At 41.8% G+C, this 15,780-nt stretch overlaps 1 protein-coding gene across 1 annotated transcript in view; it reads left to right on the forward strand.

The window, feature by feature from the left end:
* Nucleotides 1–15,780, forward strand: part of FAT4 (FAT atypical cadherin 4) — a 133,231-nt gene that overhangs the window by 66,636 nt on the left and 50,815 nt on the right. Inside the window, exons 2-6 of the mRNA XM_056855939.1 lie at nucleotides 1,024–1,155; nucleotides 2,241–2,502; nucleotides 7,127–7,477; nucleotides 13,326–14,248; nucleotides 14,857–15,031. Of these exons, the coding sequence (XP_056711917.1) occupies nucleotides 1,024–1,155; nucleotides 2,241–2,502; nucleotides 7,127–7,477; nucleotides 13,326–14,248; nucleotides 14,857–15,031 (1,843 nt within the window). The remainder of the gene's footprint in view (nucleotides 1–1,023; nucleotides 1,156–2,240; nucleotides 2,503–7,126; nucleotides 7,478–13,325; nucleotides 14,249–14,856; nucleotides 15,032–15,780) is intronic.

Here is a 15,780-nt window from a genome sequence, read left to right on the forward strand (position 1 = left end):
TAAAACCAGAGTTAGAAAAATCAGCTGGTAAAGACTGTTGAGAAAATGCTGGAGTACCACTGAGTTTCTGCCTGTCAACCTACTTATCTTCCTTGATTTTTAAGTTCTGTTTCTTTTCTTTAGTTTTACTAAACAGTCTGTCTTTTCTGTGTTTGTTGAAAGGAGACTGTACCATTATCTCCTTGGTGGTCTTCATGTTTTGGTGTCAACTTGTTACTTTGTGCCCTATGGGAATCCCTTGCTTTCAGAGTGGATATAAACCAGCTGTTGTCTTTCCTTTTTTATTAGGCCATTATTAGTGTATGTCCACCTAACAATTGAAACCTTAGCTAACCTATGCTTGTGAGATCTAAACAATCTTGCTTACACAGAAACATGAGTAAACAACTCTGGAAAGTATTTCAGATTACAAATGATGGTTAAATATACAAACAGAATTTAAGAAAAATAAAATGTGTTTGAGTTTAGATGTGAGTAGTCCAGGTAGAAAGGGACATTGCAATAATATAATATTGATTTTTACAAATCACAAACTCTTTTCTCCAAAATGATAATTGGAACCCATTTTTGTGCTAAAAATTAATTCTTTTTTGAAAAACATGTCAATATGTAAACATTTCAGGAAGAATTTTACACCACCTCATCTTTCTGTCAGGCAGCATTTAATGGTTGAATGAGTGTGTGCCCCAGGTCTTGGCAGTTATCCTCCAGGGGCCAATTTTGGGGGATTACAATGACAGTCAATCAGTGGACCATGTCCAATGTAAACTAGCTGAAGTCCATTTAAAATCAGTTACTATCAACAAGTCAAATTATTTAGGTTAGATACTTTTCTTGGGGTTTTTTGCAACAATGAAGATTTTTCAACAGCCCCAGGAATTTATTCGTGCTTGTAGTTCTTGTTTGGGAAAGTTCTTGAACATGAGTTTATGCACCGTTTACCTATCTTAATGTAAAGCTAGGTCATTTGTAGCACTCTTGTTTAATCAATGTGTCATGGCATTGTTTCCCTTCTGCCCATAGGTGGAAATAACTCTTCAAGATGTGAATGACAACCCACCAGTGTTTCCTACAGATATGCTTGATTTGACTGTAGAAGAAAATGTAGGAGATGGATCTAAAATAATGCAGCTGACAGCCATGGATGCTGATGAGGTAGGAGCGCCTTTACACAAATGTTGGAATAATATTGTTAGGTTTAGATTTCTACTCTCACTGAGGAAAAGAGGAGTTTTGCCCAAGAATGTGCTTCTTTTTATACTGCAAGGGGAAGGCTATGAAATTTGGCAAAAAAAAATGGTGTAAGAGGGCCCTAAGTAATAGAATGGCAATAGGGAGATTCAGGAGCAGTCTTCCTTCCTTGCATTCCCTTGCCCAAAGCAGTTGTAATATTTATTTACACTCTCTGCCAGGAACCCTTGCAGACCCAAGAGGAGGATGTGCTTTAGAGGGTAGCTATAAATCTCTGACATGCATAAATTTTTAGTTGACATGAATGCTTATGTAATTTTACTGTGTGCTTTGCAGCTTTTAATTATCCTTGAGAAATGGTTGGATGAACCAAAACACATTAGAAATTTATGGGCGGGGTGAGTTAGGATTACTCTTGGTTTTTTAAGTAACATCCTAGCATATTGTTCTTCTTGCTAAATTGAGGTTTAGATTCCTGTCTTCTCAGTTCCCTGTTGCTGGGCTCCATGTATTTTAATGGACTGCCCATGAACTGTTTTTGGTTTGAAAGATTATTCTACCTACACTACATTGCCTCCACCTCCTGACATCCCCCCCAAATCCTCACAACAACCCTATGATGTAAGTTACAATAAAAGATTTCAGTAGTTTCAGTGAGTTTCATGGCAGAGTGGAGATTTGAATCCCTGGTCCTAATGCTGCACTCTAACTGCTCTATTCACACTGGAGTTGTGAAATAATAACAGACCAGAACTAATGGATCTTTCATTAGTACTTATCAGTTAAATTCAGCAGTAACTAAAACACCATAAATCAATGCTTTTATAGAAGTACTTCTTAGCAATCAGTACTGGGGCTTGAGTGAAATATAACAATCTTAGCTCTTTACATTCTATAACTTACTTTGGTCTCTTTTAATATGTTAAAAATGATCATTTACAAATGCTTGCTTTTTTATTTATAATTTAAGGTTTGATTTAGACATGTAACCAGCCTTTGGGAATAGGCAGAATGACATGTTGATATCATTTTATCCTTTACTTGTTCAGGGTGCAAATGCACTAGTCACTTATACTATCATCAGTGGGGCAGACGACAGCTTCCATATCGATCCCGAATCAGGAGAGTTGATAGCCACCAAGCGTTTGGACAGGGAACGTCGTTCCAAATATTCTCTGCTGGTTCGTGCTGATGATGGCTTACAGTCTTCAGATATGAGAATCAACATTACCATTAGTGATGTTAATGATCATATACCCACTTTCTCCAAACCTTGGTATTCTTTTGACATACCAGAGGATACTACTCCAGGTAAACAGGAATCAATACTTTGTTTTACTTTAAATGCCTAATCTGATGGACCTTTAACCATTGTGACAATTTATGATATTTTCAATGCATTTTTTATTAATCTGAACACTTTTAAAATTTTGGATTTTATCCAATTTAAGTAAATGATCATTCAAGTAATGATCCTTCAATTGGTTTAACAGCCTGATCGTAACCAGGTTTACTCAGAAGCAAGACAAATTAATGTCAGTGGCACTTACTTACAAACTGGCATATTAAAAATAATAAATTAATTAGCAGTACCCTAATTTGTGTATTAAACTAGTGGGAGTAAGAAGTGGTAGCAGCAACCGTTTTCAGAAGATTACCAGAGATTACCAGGTTGGCATCAAGGAGAGCCGTTACTGGCCAAGGCTTAAAGGTGTTGAGAGACCCTACACTATGTACCTTCGACTGCGTACCAGTAGCAATAACAGCCTGCCTTTTCTGTGGGTGGTGGAAGTGGACCCGCCCCTGTTCCCTCCCCTCAGCTTGAAGAAATGGCATCTCCCTTGAGAAGGCAGGCAGTAGGGAATGCTGCATGCCTGTATCCACCTCTCTGCCTGAGCACTGATGCCTGTTGAAAGCAATAGGAACTGCTACCAACAAGAGTAGGGTTGCCAGCTCTGGGTTGGGAAATAGCTGGAGATTTTGAGGAAAGAGCCTGAGGAGGGGGGAGTTTGGGGAGAGGAGGGACTTTAACACCATAGAGCAGTGGTGGCGAACCTATGGCACACGTGCCAGAGTTGGCACTCAGAGCCCTCTCTGTGGGCACGCGAGCCCTCACCCCAGCACAGAGTTTGCCTGAGTTCGTTCCCCCAGCTGAGGAGGCTGGGGACCAGCTTCTCCTCCTGGAAGCACCGGGCTCCTTCCCAGTGCCTTCTCCGCAGTCGCCGGCTGCGCACTCCGGAAGTGAAGACAGTGACGAGCCTTCTGCCGAGGACTGGAAGAGGCAGAGCCAGGACGGGGCTGAACCGAGAGTGGCTTGCCTGGGCGGCCGTCTGCGGCGGGCTGGTTGGTGACTGCAGTGCAGGAGGTTGGTGGTGAGGGCCGAACGGGGGCCCGCCTGGTGTTTGTGCTGGAGCCAAGCCCTTCGCTTAGCTCGGGTTTCCACTCTGCTCGTTCATGCAACCGAAAGTGCAGAGGGCTGTCCCCACCATCAGCCCCCCTGCATAACAGTCTTTTTAAATTCGTATGAAGATAACTGTTGGAAAAAGAACCAAACTGAAGGGGTGGGGGATATGCTCCAGCTGCTTTCCTTTCCCCGCTCGGCCTCCCATGCAGGGTTGCCGAATACATAATTGAAAACATCCAGGTAGTAGCAGGAGATCTGCTATTTCAGTTCCCCTGGAGAAAATGGCTGCTTTGGCAATTGGACTCTATGGCATTGAAGTCCCTCCCCAAACCCCACCATCCTCAGGCTCCGCCCCAAAAACCTCCCGCAGGTGGCAAAGAGGGACCTGGCAACCCCTAGCCCCATGTGGACTTCTAGCTGTGTTGGCACTTTGCGATAAATAAGTGGGTTTTGGGTTGCAGTTTGGGCACTCGGTCTCTAAAAGGTTCGCCATCACTGCCATAGAGTCCAATTGCCAAAGTGGCCATTTTCTCCAGGTGAACTGATTCCTATCACCTGGAGATCAGCTGTAATAGTAGGATATCTCCAGCCAGTACCTGGAGGTTGGCAACCCTAAACAAGAGAGAGGCAGGTGAGCAAGTAGCGGCTGTGGTTGTAACTGCTCATTCCCCCAAGCTGGTGAGTGAACAGCAAAGCTAACTAAGAGAAGCAGCCAGCCACCATTTGCTGCTTGTAGGCCCTCTGTATCTGTTTCAGGGCTGTGATTGGGAAGGGGCTTGCGGGGCAACTTTTTGCCAACCCTCTCTACAACCTGGAACCTGCCCTGCGAATTGTTGTCCAACTCTTCAATGGGACATCTGGGATAGCTAGTCCAAAACTCTCTTTTCCAAGCTTTTTGTGCAAGTGGAAAAGAGGGAAGCAAAGCTGTCAAAACCTTTCTTTGATTGGCATAAAAACAGAGTGAGTGAAAACAGCTGGGAATGTCTCTGATACATAATCTTTTGTTTCAAGTATAAAAAGAAATTTGAAATCAGCAAGTGGAGTTGATAGATAATGAGTTCCTAAAAGTTCTTCCTGCCTTTCAGAAGTATTTTATAGTTGTCTGTAGCAGTTATGAAGGGAGGTCATGTCCTCCTCTTAAAAAAAATACACACATTTAGAATTATGGAGTTTAAGATCTATGAGACAATGAGGTAGGGGGCTGTTTGGAAACCTGCAAGTGCCTCAAAGGTCTTTCACTGAAATTCATATGAGATTTAAGAGGTGAAGACGTTCAATTTCAGTGAAACTGAAGCAGAGTGGAAATTTGGGATTCAGTTTATATTTTGTTTCCCTCCCCTGGGCTTTCCTCTTTTCTATACTTTTGAATATGAATATGCTAGAAGAGTTTTAGTTTTCCAAAGGTTTGGACCACTTCATCTTACACAATGACAGGCTGAATACTTGAAGCCTGTGTTCAACTGCTTCAGTGATGTTCTGCTTGAAGCCTACGCAGATGACCAAGCAATCCTGAAATGAGATCTGTTCCTGTAGAATAAGCTAGCCATCAATATCATCCTGCTAAATGGATTTTATCACAAAACCCTGCTGCCATGTGGTAGACCATAGGATAAAATGATCTGGATGGGCTTGTGGTCTTATACCATGTCAGGTTTTTTGGCTTGCATACATTAACAGTGCCATCCTAAGAACACTTTCCTGGGAGTAAGCCCCATAGACTTGAATAGGATTCAGAGTAGACCTGCTTAGGAGTGTTCTCTTAGATTTTTAATGGAAGCTGGGAATTCAGAGAATCTACTAAGGTCATTTATGCATGGGTGGTTTTGCCTTGGATTTGCTGCTATCTAAATGCACATTTCCCCCATCCAAATTCTCAAAACTCTGCATGGGACTTATTTTTTTAATTTTGAGAATTCAGATGGGGAAAATGTGCCTTTATAGAGCAGCAACTCCATGGCGAAACCTCCCATGCACAAATGGCCTAAGAGTATGGTTACAATACTCTAGTAATGTATTGATATTAAAAAAAGAAAAAGAAACCACTCATCTTTTGGGGGTAGGGGAGGAAGTGGTTTGACCACCACAGTCCAATCATCAAAAAATGGGTTGGAGGTGGTTGGGAGTGGGTGGGACCAAGAACACCAACAGAAATATTATGCATGAGGAAAAGGCAGTTCAACATCAGCTTTCAGAAGAAGATCAGGGTAAACGTGGTCTCAAAAGAAACAGAAAAAGCCCTGGGGAAAAAAAAACAAAAAAAACAAAATGAAGTGAAAACTAAAGACACAAAAATGCATGCAGAAATCAGGGGATAAACTGAAGCAGTATGGGGCCACAACCAACTAAAATAATCCCTGTGGAAAAGCTCTAAGAAAGGATGCAAATATACTGATTACTATTCTTTTTCTTCTTGATTCACTGCTTTCCTTTGGGGAGTGGGACAGGGAGCAGGATAAGTCGGGGTTCCCAACATGGTACCTGTGGGCAACATGGTGCCTGCCAACACTTATCCTGGCATCTGCCGAGTGGGCGGGGCTAGGTGGGGCTTTTACCCAACAAGGCTTCTGATTGGCCATTGAAGATCTGATTGACTGTGCAGATTTGTAAAAATGTTGCTTTGGCAGCAGCTGCCATTACAACTCGAGGATGGGTGATGGATGGGTGCCATTACAACTCGAGGAAGGTAAGCTGGAGCAGCCTCCTTTGGCAGCCATCTGTGCAGCAGCTTTGTGGCTGGACCCACCACACTGTCCGAATTCCAAAGGTGCACGCTGGCTCAAAAAGGTTGGGGACCCCATTATAAGTGCTAAATTAAGTGATGTGTGTGTGTGTGTGTGTGTGTGTGTGTAAATCAGTACTCAATTGAAATTTAGCTTCACTATTTCATTAAGGTAAAGGTAAAGGTCCCCTGTGCAACCACCGGGTCATTCCTGACCCATGGGGTGACATCACATCCCGACGTTTTCTAGGCAGACTTTGTTTATGGGGTGGTTTGCCAGTGCCTTCTCCAGTCATCTTCCCTTTACCCCCAGCAAGCTGGGTACTCATTTTACCGACCTCAGAAGGATGGAAGGTTGAGTCAACCTTGAGCTGGCTACCTGAAACCAACTTCCGTTGGGATCGAATTCAGGTCGTGAGCAGAGCTTGGACTGCAATACCTCGGCTTACCACTCTGCGCCACGGGGCTCCTTCACTATTTCATTAAGTCTCCTCATAAATGGATAACAGTACACATTCATGAACATGGTTAAGAAACAGTCCAGGGCACTAATTGTCTATGGAAATTGACTACATTTAAGTCTTATTTCTATTTTGGGGGAGATTATGATGTCTCCCATTCAAATTAATGGGGCTTCAATTTATTTATGTGTATTTCTATGAAATGTAAGGCTGAATTATAAGTAGTTTTATACAAGTAGGTATTGTAAATACCTGCATTGTACAATAAAGGAAGTGACTCGTTTGATCCTGGAACTGTTCCATGAGAAAATTTATATTGCTTTCTGAATGATTTTCTTAATTACACTCTAGGTTCTTTAGTGGCAGCCATCTTAGCAACTGATGAAGATTCAGGTGTGAATGGAGAAATCACTTACACTGTGAGTGAAGACGATGGAGATGGAACATTTTTCCTGAATCCAGTCACTGGAGTTTTCAACCTGACTTGTATGTTGGACTATGAAGTGCAGCAGTATTACATACTTACAGTTCGGGCAGAAGATGGAGGTGGACAATTCACATCTGACAGGGTTTATTTCAACATACTAGATGTAAATGATAATCCACCAGTATTCAACATGGCTTCATACAGCACATCTCTGATGGAAAACCTGCCTCCAGGTTCTACCATCCTTATTTTCAACGTTACTGATACAGACGATGGTATGCACTTATCTTTTAATATGTGAATGGTGGACTATATTTGTGTATTTATACCTTTATTAGCATGGCATGAGAAAATAGCATTAGCATGGCAAATTTCCATATTTGGGGAAGCAAATAGTAATTATTATCAAATATGCATAAAATACATAATACGTTTCATAATAAATATCGGCCTTAAGAATACAGAATATAGTTGTAAGAAATATTCAGGAGTGTGTGATCCTATTCTCATGCATTTTTAAAAACTAGATTGATCACTTTCCACTCCAATATCACAATCCTATGCAGAATTATTCTGAGCCCATTAAAATTAATGTACATATATTGTAGTAACTCTGCATCAGATTGCACTGCAAATGACTCAGTGCATTTTATTTCTATACTATATTTGTATAGTATATGTTTATATGGTAGTAGATTTGTGAACTTACATTTTTGCTCACATCTGTTGGTACCATAATACAAGTGGGAGGCCCGCGAGACTCATGGAGGGGGATAATCCCATCTCTACCCCCCATCACAGCTCCAGGCTCCACCACCCACCTTAAGCCTGCCAGTGACAGCAACAGTGCCTGAGAGCTGCTCTGAACCCAGTGCCGCTCCTGGCGTCCTCTGCTGCCACATCTGGACTTGGAGCCCCCCCAGAGTGCTCCGCTGCAGCAGCTGGGCCTGGAGTGGCTCCCAGAGTGCTCCACCATGGCAGCTGGTCCCAGATCCATTCCTGGCATCCACTGCCACAGCCGCCAGGCCCAGAGCAGTTCCCAGCATCCTCAGCCATGGCAGACTGGCCTGGACTGGATCACTGTGGTGATGGCTGCCATAAGTTCAACTGGTAAATGTGTTGCCTGCACATAGAATCATAGAGTTGGAAGGGACCACCAGGGTCATCTAGTCCAACCCCCTGCACAATGCAGGAATTTCACAGCTACCTCCCCCCACACACCCCCAGTGACCCCTACTCCATGCCCAGAAGATGGCCAAGATGCCCTCCCTCTCATGAACTGCCTAAGGTCATAGAATCAGCATTGCTGACAGATGGCCATCTATCCTCTTCTTAAAAACCTCCAGGGAAGGAGCACTTACCACCTCCCGAGGAAGCCTGTTTCACTGAGGAACCACTCTAACTGTTAGAAAGTTCTTCCTAATGTCTAGATGGAAACTCTTCTGATTTAATTTCAACCTGTTGGTTCTGGTCCAACCCTCTGGGGCAACAGAAAACAACTTGGCACCATCCTCTATATGACAGCTCTTCAAGTACTTGAAGATGGTTATCATATCCCCTCTCAGTCTTCTCCTCTTCAGGCTAAACACACCCAGCTCCTTCAACCTTTCCTCATAGGACTTGGTCTCCAGATCCCTCACCATCTTTGTTGCCCTCCTCTGGACACGTTCCAGCTTATCTACATCTTTCTTAAATTGTGGTGACCAAAACTGAACACAATACTCTAGGTGGGGTCTAACCAGAGCAGAGTAAAGCGATACCATCACTTCACATGATTTGGACACTATATGTGCACAGATAACGTTTTTAATTTGGGGGGGATTTAAACCCCCACAGTATTTTTTTAACTTTACAGATTTTTCTGCAAACCAAGCTTGCAGAAAAATATGTTTTACGTTAGTGTGGTCCTGATCTGTTGATTTAGGTATCCACAGATGGGGGCCATATGTTGCTTTTAGATGTATAGATTACAATGGCTTATTAGAAAAGTCAAGTTTCAGTAGACAACGTATCTGATATTATTCTATGTTAGAACTTTGATATGTTAATATAGTACAAGGCACCTATCAAAACCTGAAGTATGTTACAGCACTTTCCTATATATGTACACTTTGAAATGCTCAATTGTGTTTAATAGATTTTACTTCCAAGTACATATGCATAATATGCATTTTAGTCCTATTTATATGGAAATCACATAAACACGCATGAATCTGCATTATACTAAGGCCAGTACTGTCTGTTCTAATTGGCAGTATCTGTAGCAGTCTTTCACATCACCCACTGCATCTACTACTTTTGCAGCATCTGGAAATGCTGGGGATTGAACCTTGGACCTTCTGCATGGGAAGCAGAAGCACTATGACAGAGCTATGGGCCCTTCCCTTTGGGCTGGATCCAAAGATTCCATTCACCTAAGTCAGATATTTTTTTTCCCCAAAAGTAGGTTTCCTGTGATGAAGGAAGTCTGTCAATGAATGAATCTGAGGATCCATCTCATTGAAATTGAGACAGCTTATTCAGGACTAATTTTTTTCATCGATTTCACTAGAACTTTATTGTAACTTATTTTGTCTGCCATAACGCCTATATGTTTTCCCACTTACTGATCAAAAGCAAGTAAAATAATCTCACTGCATTTTCAGACATGTCTTTAGGATAGAATACAATTGTTCAAGTTCCAGGACTAAATCTAGAAGTAACAGATTGCTTGTATTTGGGTTGATTTCCTGTTATTTTAGTATTAACAATGATGAAGATAGAATGAGAGTTCAGAAACTTCGTATCTATTGTCATGTTCCTGTTAAACATGCCTCCTGAAAACAATGGTATTAACGTCAGTTTGGGATTCTTTATATACAAACTGGCATTATGTTTGGCCATCAGAGAGAATTAACTATAGCTTTCAACCCCTGAACAAACAAGCAAATCATATCCAATAGAGTTTGTGTCTGCTTTAAAGTTTAAAACCATGGTGTCATTAAAAAGCTCGCATTCCTCACATGATTTTTAATATGCAAATTTTAAGCAAAGATTTGGACCTGGAACAATTGCCCTAATATAGGGAAATGGTTGCAGGAAAAATAATATCAGCCAGCTATGAAACTTGATTTCACAATAACTAAAGGAAAACAACATTTTCTCTTTTCTCATTTGCTATTCATAGTAACAGATAATAGTGCAACTATTACCATTTTCAGCGCTTCCCCCCATCTCACTTTAAATACAAAGGCTGCCTTAAAGAGACTTGTGTATGCAGGAATTTCTCATTATCATCCCTATTTGAAGGACTATCTCCTTCAATGTGACCCTGTACACCAGGGGTGGGGAACCTTTTTTCTGCCAAGGGCCATTTGGATATTTATAACATCATTTGCGGGCCGCGCATTCTGGCCCTGCCCCCTTTAACCCCTCCATTGTCGCCACTTCCGCCCCCAGCCCTCTTGTAGTACAGAGGAAATACCTTTCTCCACGGCCCGGGAGGGAAATGGTTAACACAGTTTCTTGGGTGGTCCTAGCAGCTCCATAGCTAACGACTCTTCTGCATGGGGGAAAAGGATTCCTTTTCTCAGCAAAACAAACTCACATCCGCCTTGAATACAGGCTATTCCTGTCCACGGGAGGGGGCAGATCACCAGTCTTAGATCCTTCTGAGCTAGAAATCTGCCAGGACTCATGAAGGGCCAGACCAAATTATTTCGCGGGCCTTATACGGCCCCCGGGCCTGACATTCCCCAACCCTGCTGTACACCAACTCCATTTGTCAGGCAGCCATCTGTTGGCTATCCCACCTCTGAGGGTGGTCTGTCTGGCATCAATTCGCATTCCCATTAAAATCCATATAATTTCCACATTTCTGTGCACAAATAAAACTTTTAATATGTTCTCTATGGGGCGAAAAGCTGTCTGAGAGGGTGATATCTGCTATCATGGTCTTCGTCAGTAATGTGCACTTCTAAGCATGTCTAAACAGTGTAACGTGTTTCAAAAGGACCATACATTGCAGTTATAAATTTGCCTGTATGAAAAATGGCTTATATTTGGATTCATTCTCTTCATCACAAAGATGGTTACACTCATAACCATCACTGAACGCATAATCTCCCAGTTGTCAACTATGGCAGAGATGTCCTGTTCTCTCCTGTTTGTCACAAAGCCCCTTGTCCCATTGCTGTAGTCTCCAGGGCCAATAAATGAGCATGCAAAGCATCAGCGGCCTTCCTGCCTGCATGATAGGCTTGCCAGGTGCCTCCTTCAGCGGGAGGCTTTTCTCTGTAATTGTGTGTGCGCGCGTGCGTTGGCACACGTGAAGCACTTCATGTTTAGAACTGGAAGTGCCGCCTCGCAAGGGGCCTTTACCTCTTAGTTTGAGTGGTAAAGCGACCCTTTACCACTCAAACGAAGAGGTAAAGGCCCCTTGTGTGGAAGAACTTCCGGTTTTAAACCGGAAGTGCCACGCGCCGTATGCACGTGCACGAGCATGTTTGCCCGCCGACCCTCAGGTCCTTTAATGACCAGAGGCTCAGGAAAGCACTGTTAGGCTGGATGAAGGCTTCAAACTTTGTTGATTAATATGTCAGGATACTAGCCAGTACTTGTATGTGGCTTCACTTCTGTAACATATCCTGGCATTTTTTTCTGAAAACTTAACCATATTAAATGTGAAGTGAATACATTTACAGCACAGAAACTATACACTAATGCATGTGTGTGGCAGGAATATATGTAGAATCATTTTTCATCTTTGGTCATATCGACACTAAAATTATATAGCCTCTCATTTTAGAACGATAAATAGCAGTCATTAATCCACTGCATATTACAGAATGTTACTGAGGCACACCGGCACAAAGAACAAAATGTTTAATTGTATTAATAGCTAGCATCATCTTACACAAAATGAAAAAGAGAATGTTTGGGAAGGGCATGATAGAAAATAGAAATCCAGTAAAGCAAACCTCATCTTTTATGTCAGTTAGGTAGATAAAATTTCCACATTACTTATTTAGTGTGCAGAGTCTAAGGTCTCAGCCATTAATCTATTGGTATGAGAAAGAATAAACGTTGGCTTGCCTTTACAATGGATAACACAAATACAATGCATCTCTGGGTTTTAAATACTCTGTACGTATTTTTCTTGAAACGTGTTTGTTGAGGGTGCTACTTTACTGCAGCATTATGTGGAGTTAGACAATTTAAACTTTTGTTAGAATCTACAGAATTGATTGTTTCTTTTCTAATTTTAGTCTGTGCTGCAATTATGAAATCTCATTATGGTGCATTTTGTGTTCAAATCATGGTTCACCACCATGGCCTGAGTGCTCATTGGAATGAACCCTGTTTATGAGAATTCCAGTGTGCATTCTGATGGAAGTCTGTGTTTTTGGTGCTCCTCTCCCCCAAGTGATCTGTGGACACTGGGCCGATGAAGTTCTTTCCTTATTCCTTGAGTTCTGATCCTCAAAGTTGCATAAAATTTGATGGAACACTGATGGCACAAAATCCCAGGAATGAAATAGAGTGAATCCCCAATGTGATAGAGCTGGTGGGATATGCTTAGTATCTCATGAAGTGTTTTTTTGGGGGGGGGAGGGGAGCTTACAACCTAACAGCTTTAGTACTCTGCTTCCCTCATTTTTATACGTCCTTCAACCTTTCTTTCTTTTGTATAAAGGTATATTATGATCTGAAAAATCAGTAAAATACGTTATATATTTTTATTTTAAAAAATACTTTTTTAAAATAAAACTTTTTTTGTTTGTGCAACCTGGAAACACGGAGAATTTTTCTTAACACGTTTCTCTCCATTTGTTTAACATTCAGATAACGTTCAGATAACCTGGCATGTTCATTAGGATTGTGTGTGTGTGTTAAGTGCCGTCAAGTTGCTTCTGACTCATGGCGACCCCATGAATGAAAGTCCTCCAAAATGTCTTATCTTTGACAGCCCTGCTCAGATCTTGCAAATTGAAGGCTGTGGCTTCCCTTATTGAGTCAATGCATCTCCTGCTGGGACTTCCTCTTTTCCTGCTGCCCTCAACTTTTCCTAGCATGACTGTCTTTTTCAGTGAATCATTAGGATTAGACTGATTAAATCTCTCTTTTTTGGCATTTGTTTTTCAGGTTCTAATTCACAATTGTCGTACAGTATTACTTCTGGAGATAGCCTGGGCCAATTTAATATTGACAGCAGTGGAGTTTTAAGCATCAAGAAGCCCCTGGACCGTGAAAGCCAGTCTTTCTACAGCCTTGTTGTTCAAGTTCATGATATGGCTGCTCTTCCAGCCTCCAGATACACAAGCACAGCCCAAGTATCTATTATTCTTCTTGATGTGAATGATAACCCTCCAAGCTTTATTTCTCCTAAGCTAACCTATATCCCGGAGAATACACCTATTGACACCATTGTATTCAAAGCCCAAGCAACTGACCCAGACAGTGGTCCAAATAGCTACATTGAGTACAATCTCCTAAATCATTTGGAAAACAAATTCACCATTGGTACTATTGATGGAGAAGTAAGACTCACTGGAGAACTTGACAGAGAAACCGTTTCTAATTATACCTTGACCGTAATTGCTACAGACAAAGGACAGCCATCTCTTTCTTCATCTACTGATGTAATTGTGATAGTCCTTGACATTAATGATAATAACCCCGTCTTTGCTCAAAAATTATACAACATTGAGATTGTGGAAAATACTCTAACAGGGACAGATGTGGTACAGGTATTTGCGGAAGATGGGGATGAGGGTTCCAATGGACAAGTTCGCTATGCCATCATCAGTGGAAATAATAATAATGAGTTTCGGATTGACTCTGTCACTGGGGTAATAACAGTAGCTAAACCTTTGGACCGTGAAAAAAAGTCTTCCTATTCATTAACTGTCCAGTCAGCTGATCGTGGAAGCAGCCCACGGATTGATACCACTACAGTCAGTATTATTCTGAAGGATGTTAATGATTATGTTCCTACATTTGAGCTTTCTCCCTATTCTGTAAATGTCCCAGAAAACTTGGAAATGTTGCCGAAGGCCATTCTTCAGGTTGGTGCATTTAAAGTAATAAATACAAAGTTCTGTTAACTTTAACTAAATACCTGAAACTTCTGTACAATTAAATGACACATATAATGGCTTGAGATGTGTCACTCTCTAACACCTTTTAGCCCTTGCCAGTTCATTGTGTGTACACTAGACAGACATTTTAATCTTGATTTTTGTAAATCCTCTCATTTCCCCCCCTTTATTTTTCATCTTTTTGCTGACAGTTGCTAATTTAATGAAGTGTCATTGAATTGTTTTATGTGGATGCATGTCTGTTTGCCAAATTACGGAAGCTGCATTCAGTATCGCACTGACATCAGCAGCTTACTGAAAACAAATCTAACTGACCTTTTTGAAGAGTGAGTTAGCTGTGTATTGCATTCATTTGTTGTTTGGATTTTGTTTTTATTGGGTTTTTTTTGGGGGGGGTGGTTAGGTTCTGTCAGGTTGCTTCTGCCTGCTTACTTAAGAAACAACTATGTGGAAACTAGACAGAAAGGCACATACTGCAAACATTTTATGCTTGGTCTAAGGACCGTGAGAACAACAACAACAACAACAGAAACTCACACTGTTTACTTCTATGTTATATTGCATTCCTTCTTTAGGTTGTAGCAAGAGATGATGACCAAGGTCTGAATAGCAAGTTGACCTATCTCCTTGTGAGTGGAAATGAAGATGGCGTCTTTACACTCTCAGCCACTGGGGAGCTCCGCATTGTTCAGAGTCTGGACCGAGAAAAAAAAGAACAGTATGTCATGTTGATCACAGCAACAGATTCAGGTAAACAAAACCAGCGTTTTATCCAGGTTGAAGAGCCCTAGTTCAGTTTCCTGGAGACATATTGTTTTGTGTAAAAGTTCATGGCATATATTCCTTTGTGTTCCGAAGGTGAATCATGTATATCCATGTACTCTTGAGGTGCAATCCTACTTCCACTGAAGACTGTGTCAGACAAGGAAATATCTAAGTTTTTACTCCCGGTTTTAAAAGTTTGTCGTTAACCAGAGCCTTATATATGTCTCCATTTTGCAAGCATTTTCCATTTCCTCTCTATTTTGACTTGTTATCCCTGTCATCAGCACTTAGTAGTGTTTCAGCTGGTACAGACACTGACCATCGTTTCTCCACCCACTCTCTGGGGCTGCGGCTGTGTGCATGCGTGTGGCTGTGTGCGTGCACGCGCACACGATAACGGCACTTCCAGTTTTACTTCTGGAAGCGCCGCATTGCCGCAGCTGCTTTTGCACTCAACCCCCCAAAATTTGGGAGTTTGGGTATTAAATCAGCTGTGCAATGCGGCACTTCCGGAAGTAAAACTGGAAGTGCTGTTGTTGTGTGTGCACGCACATGCGCGGCCACTTCAGCACCGCCTCCTAAAACCTCCCGCCGATCGGGAGGGGGGACCTGGCAACCCTAGTTTCTTGCATCATACCTGGTTATAAAATATACTAAGCTCTACCCAACCTATCCATTTGTCCATGGTGGGAGCCAGAGAAGTTTCTGTGTGAGATATGCCACATTGTCTCCCT

Source organism: Euleptes europaea, chromosome 9 (assembly GCF_029931775.1).
Source record: "Euleptes europaea isolate rEulEur1 chromosome 9, rEulEur1.hap1, whole genome shotgun sequence".
NCBI classification, from domain to species: domain Eukaryota; kingdom Metazoa; phylum Chordata; class Lepidosauria; order Squamata; family Sphaerodactylidae; genus Euleptes; species Euleptes europaea.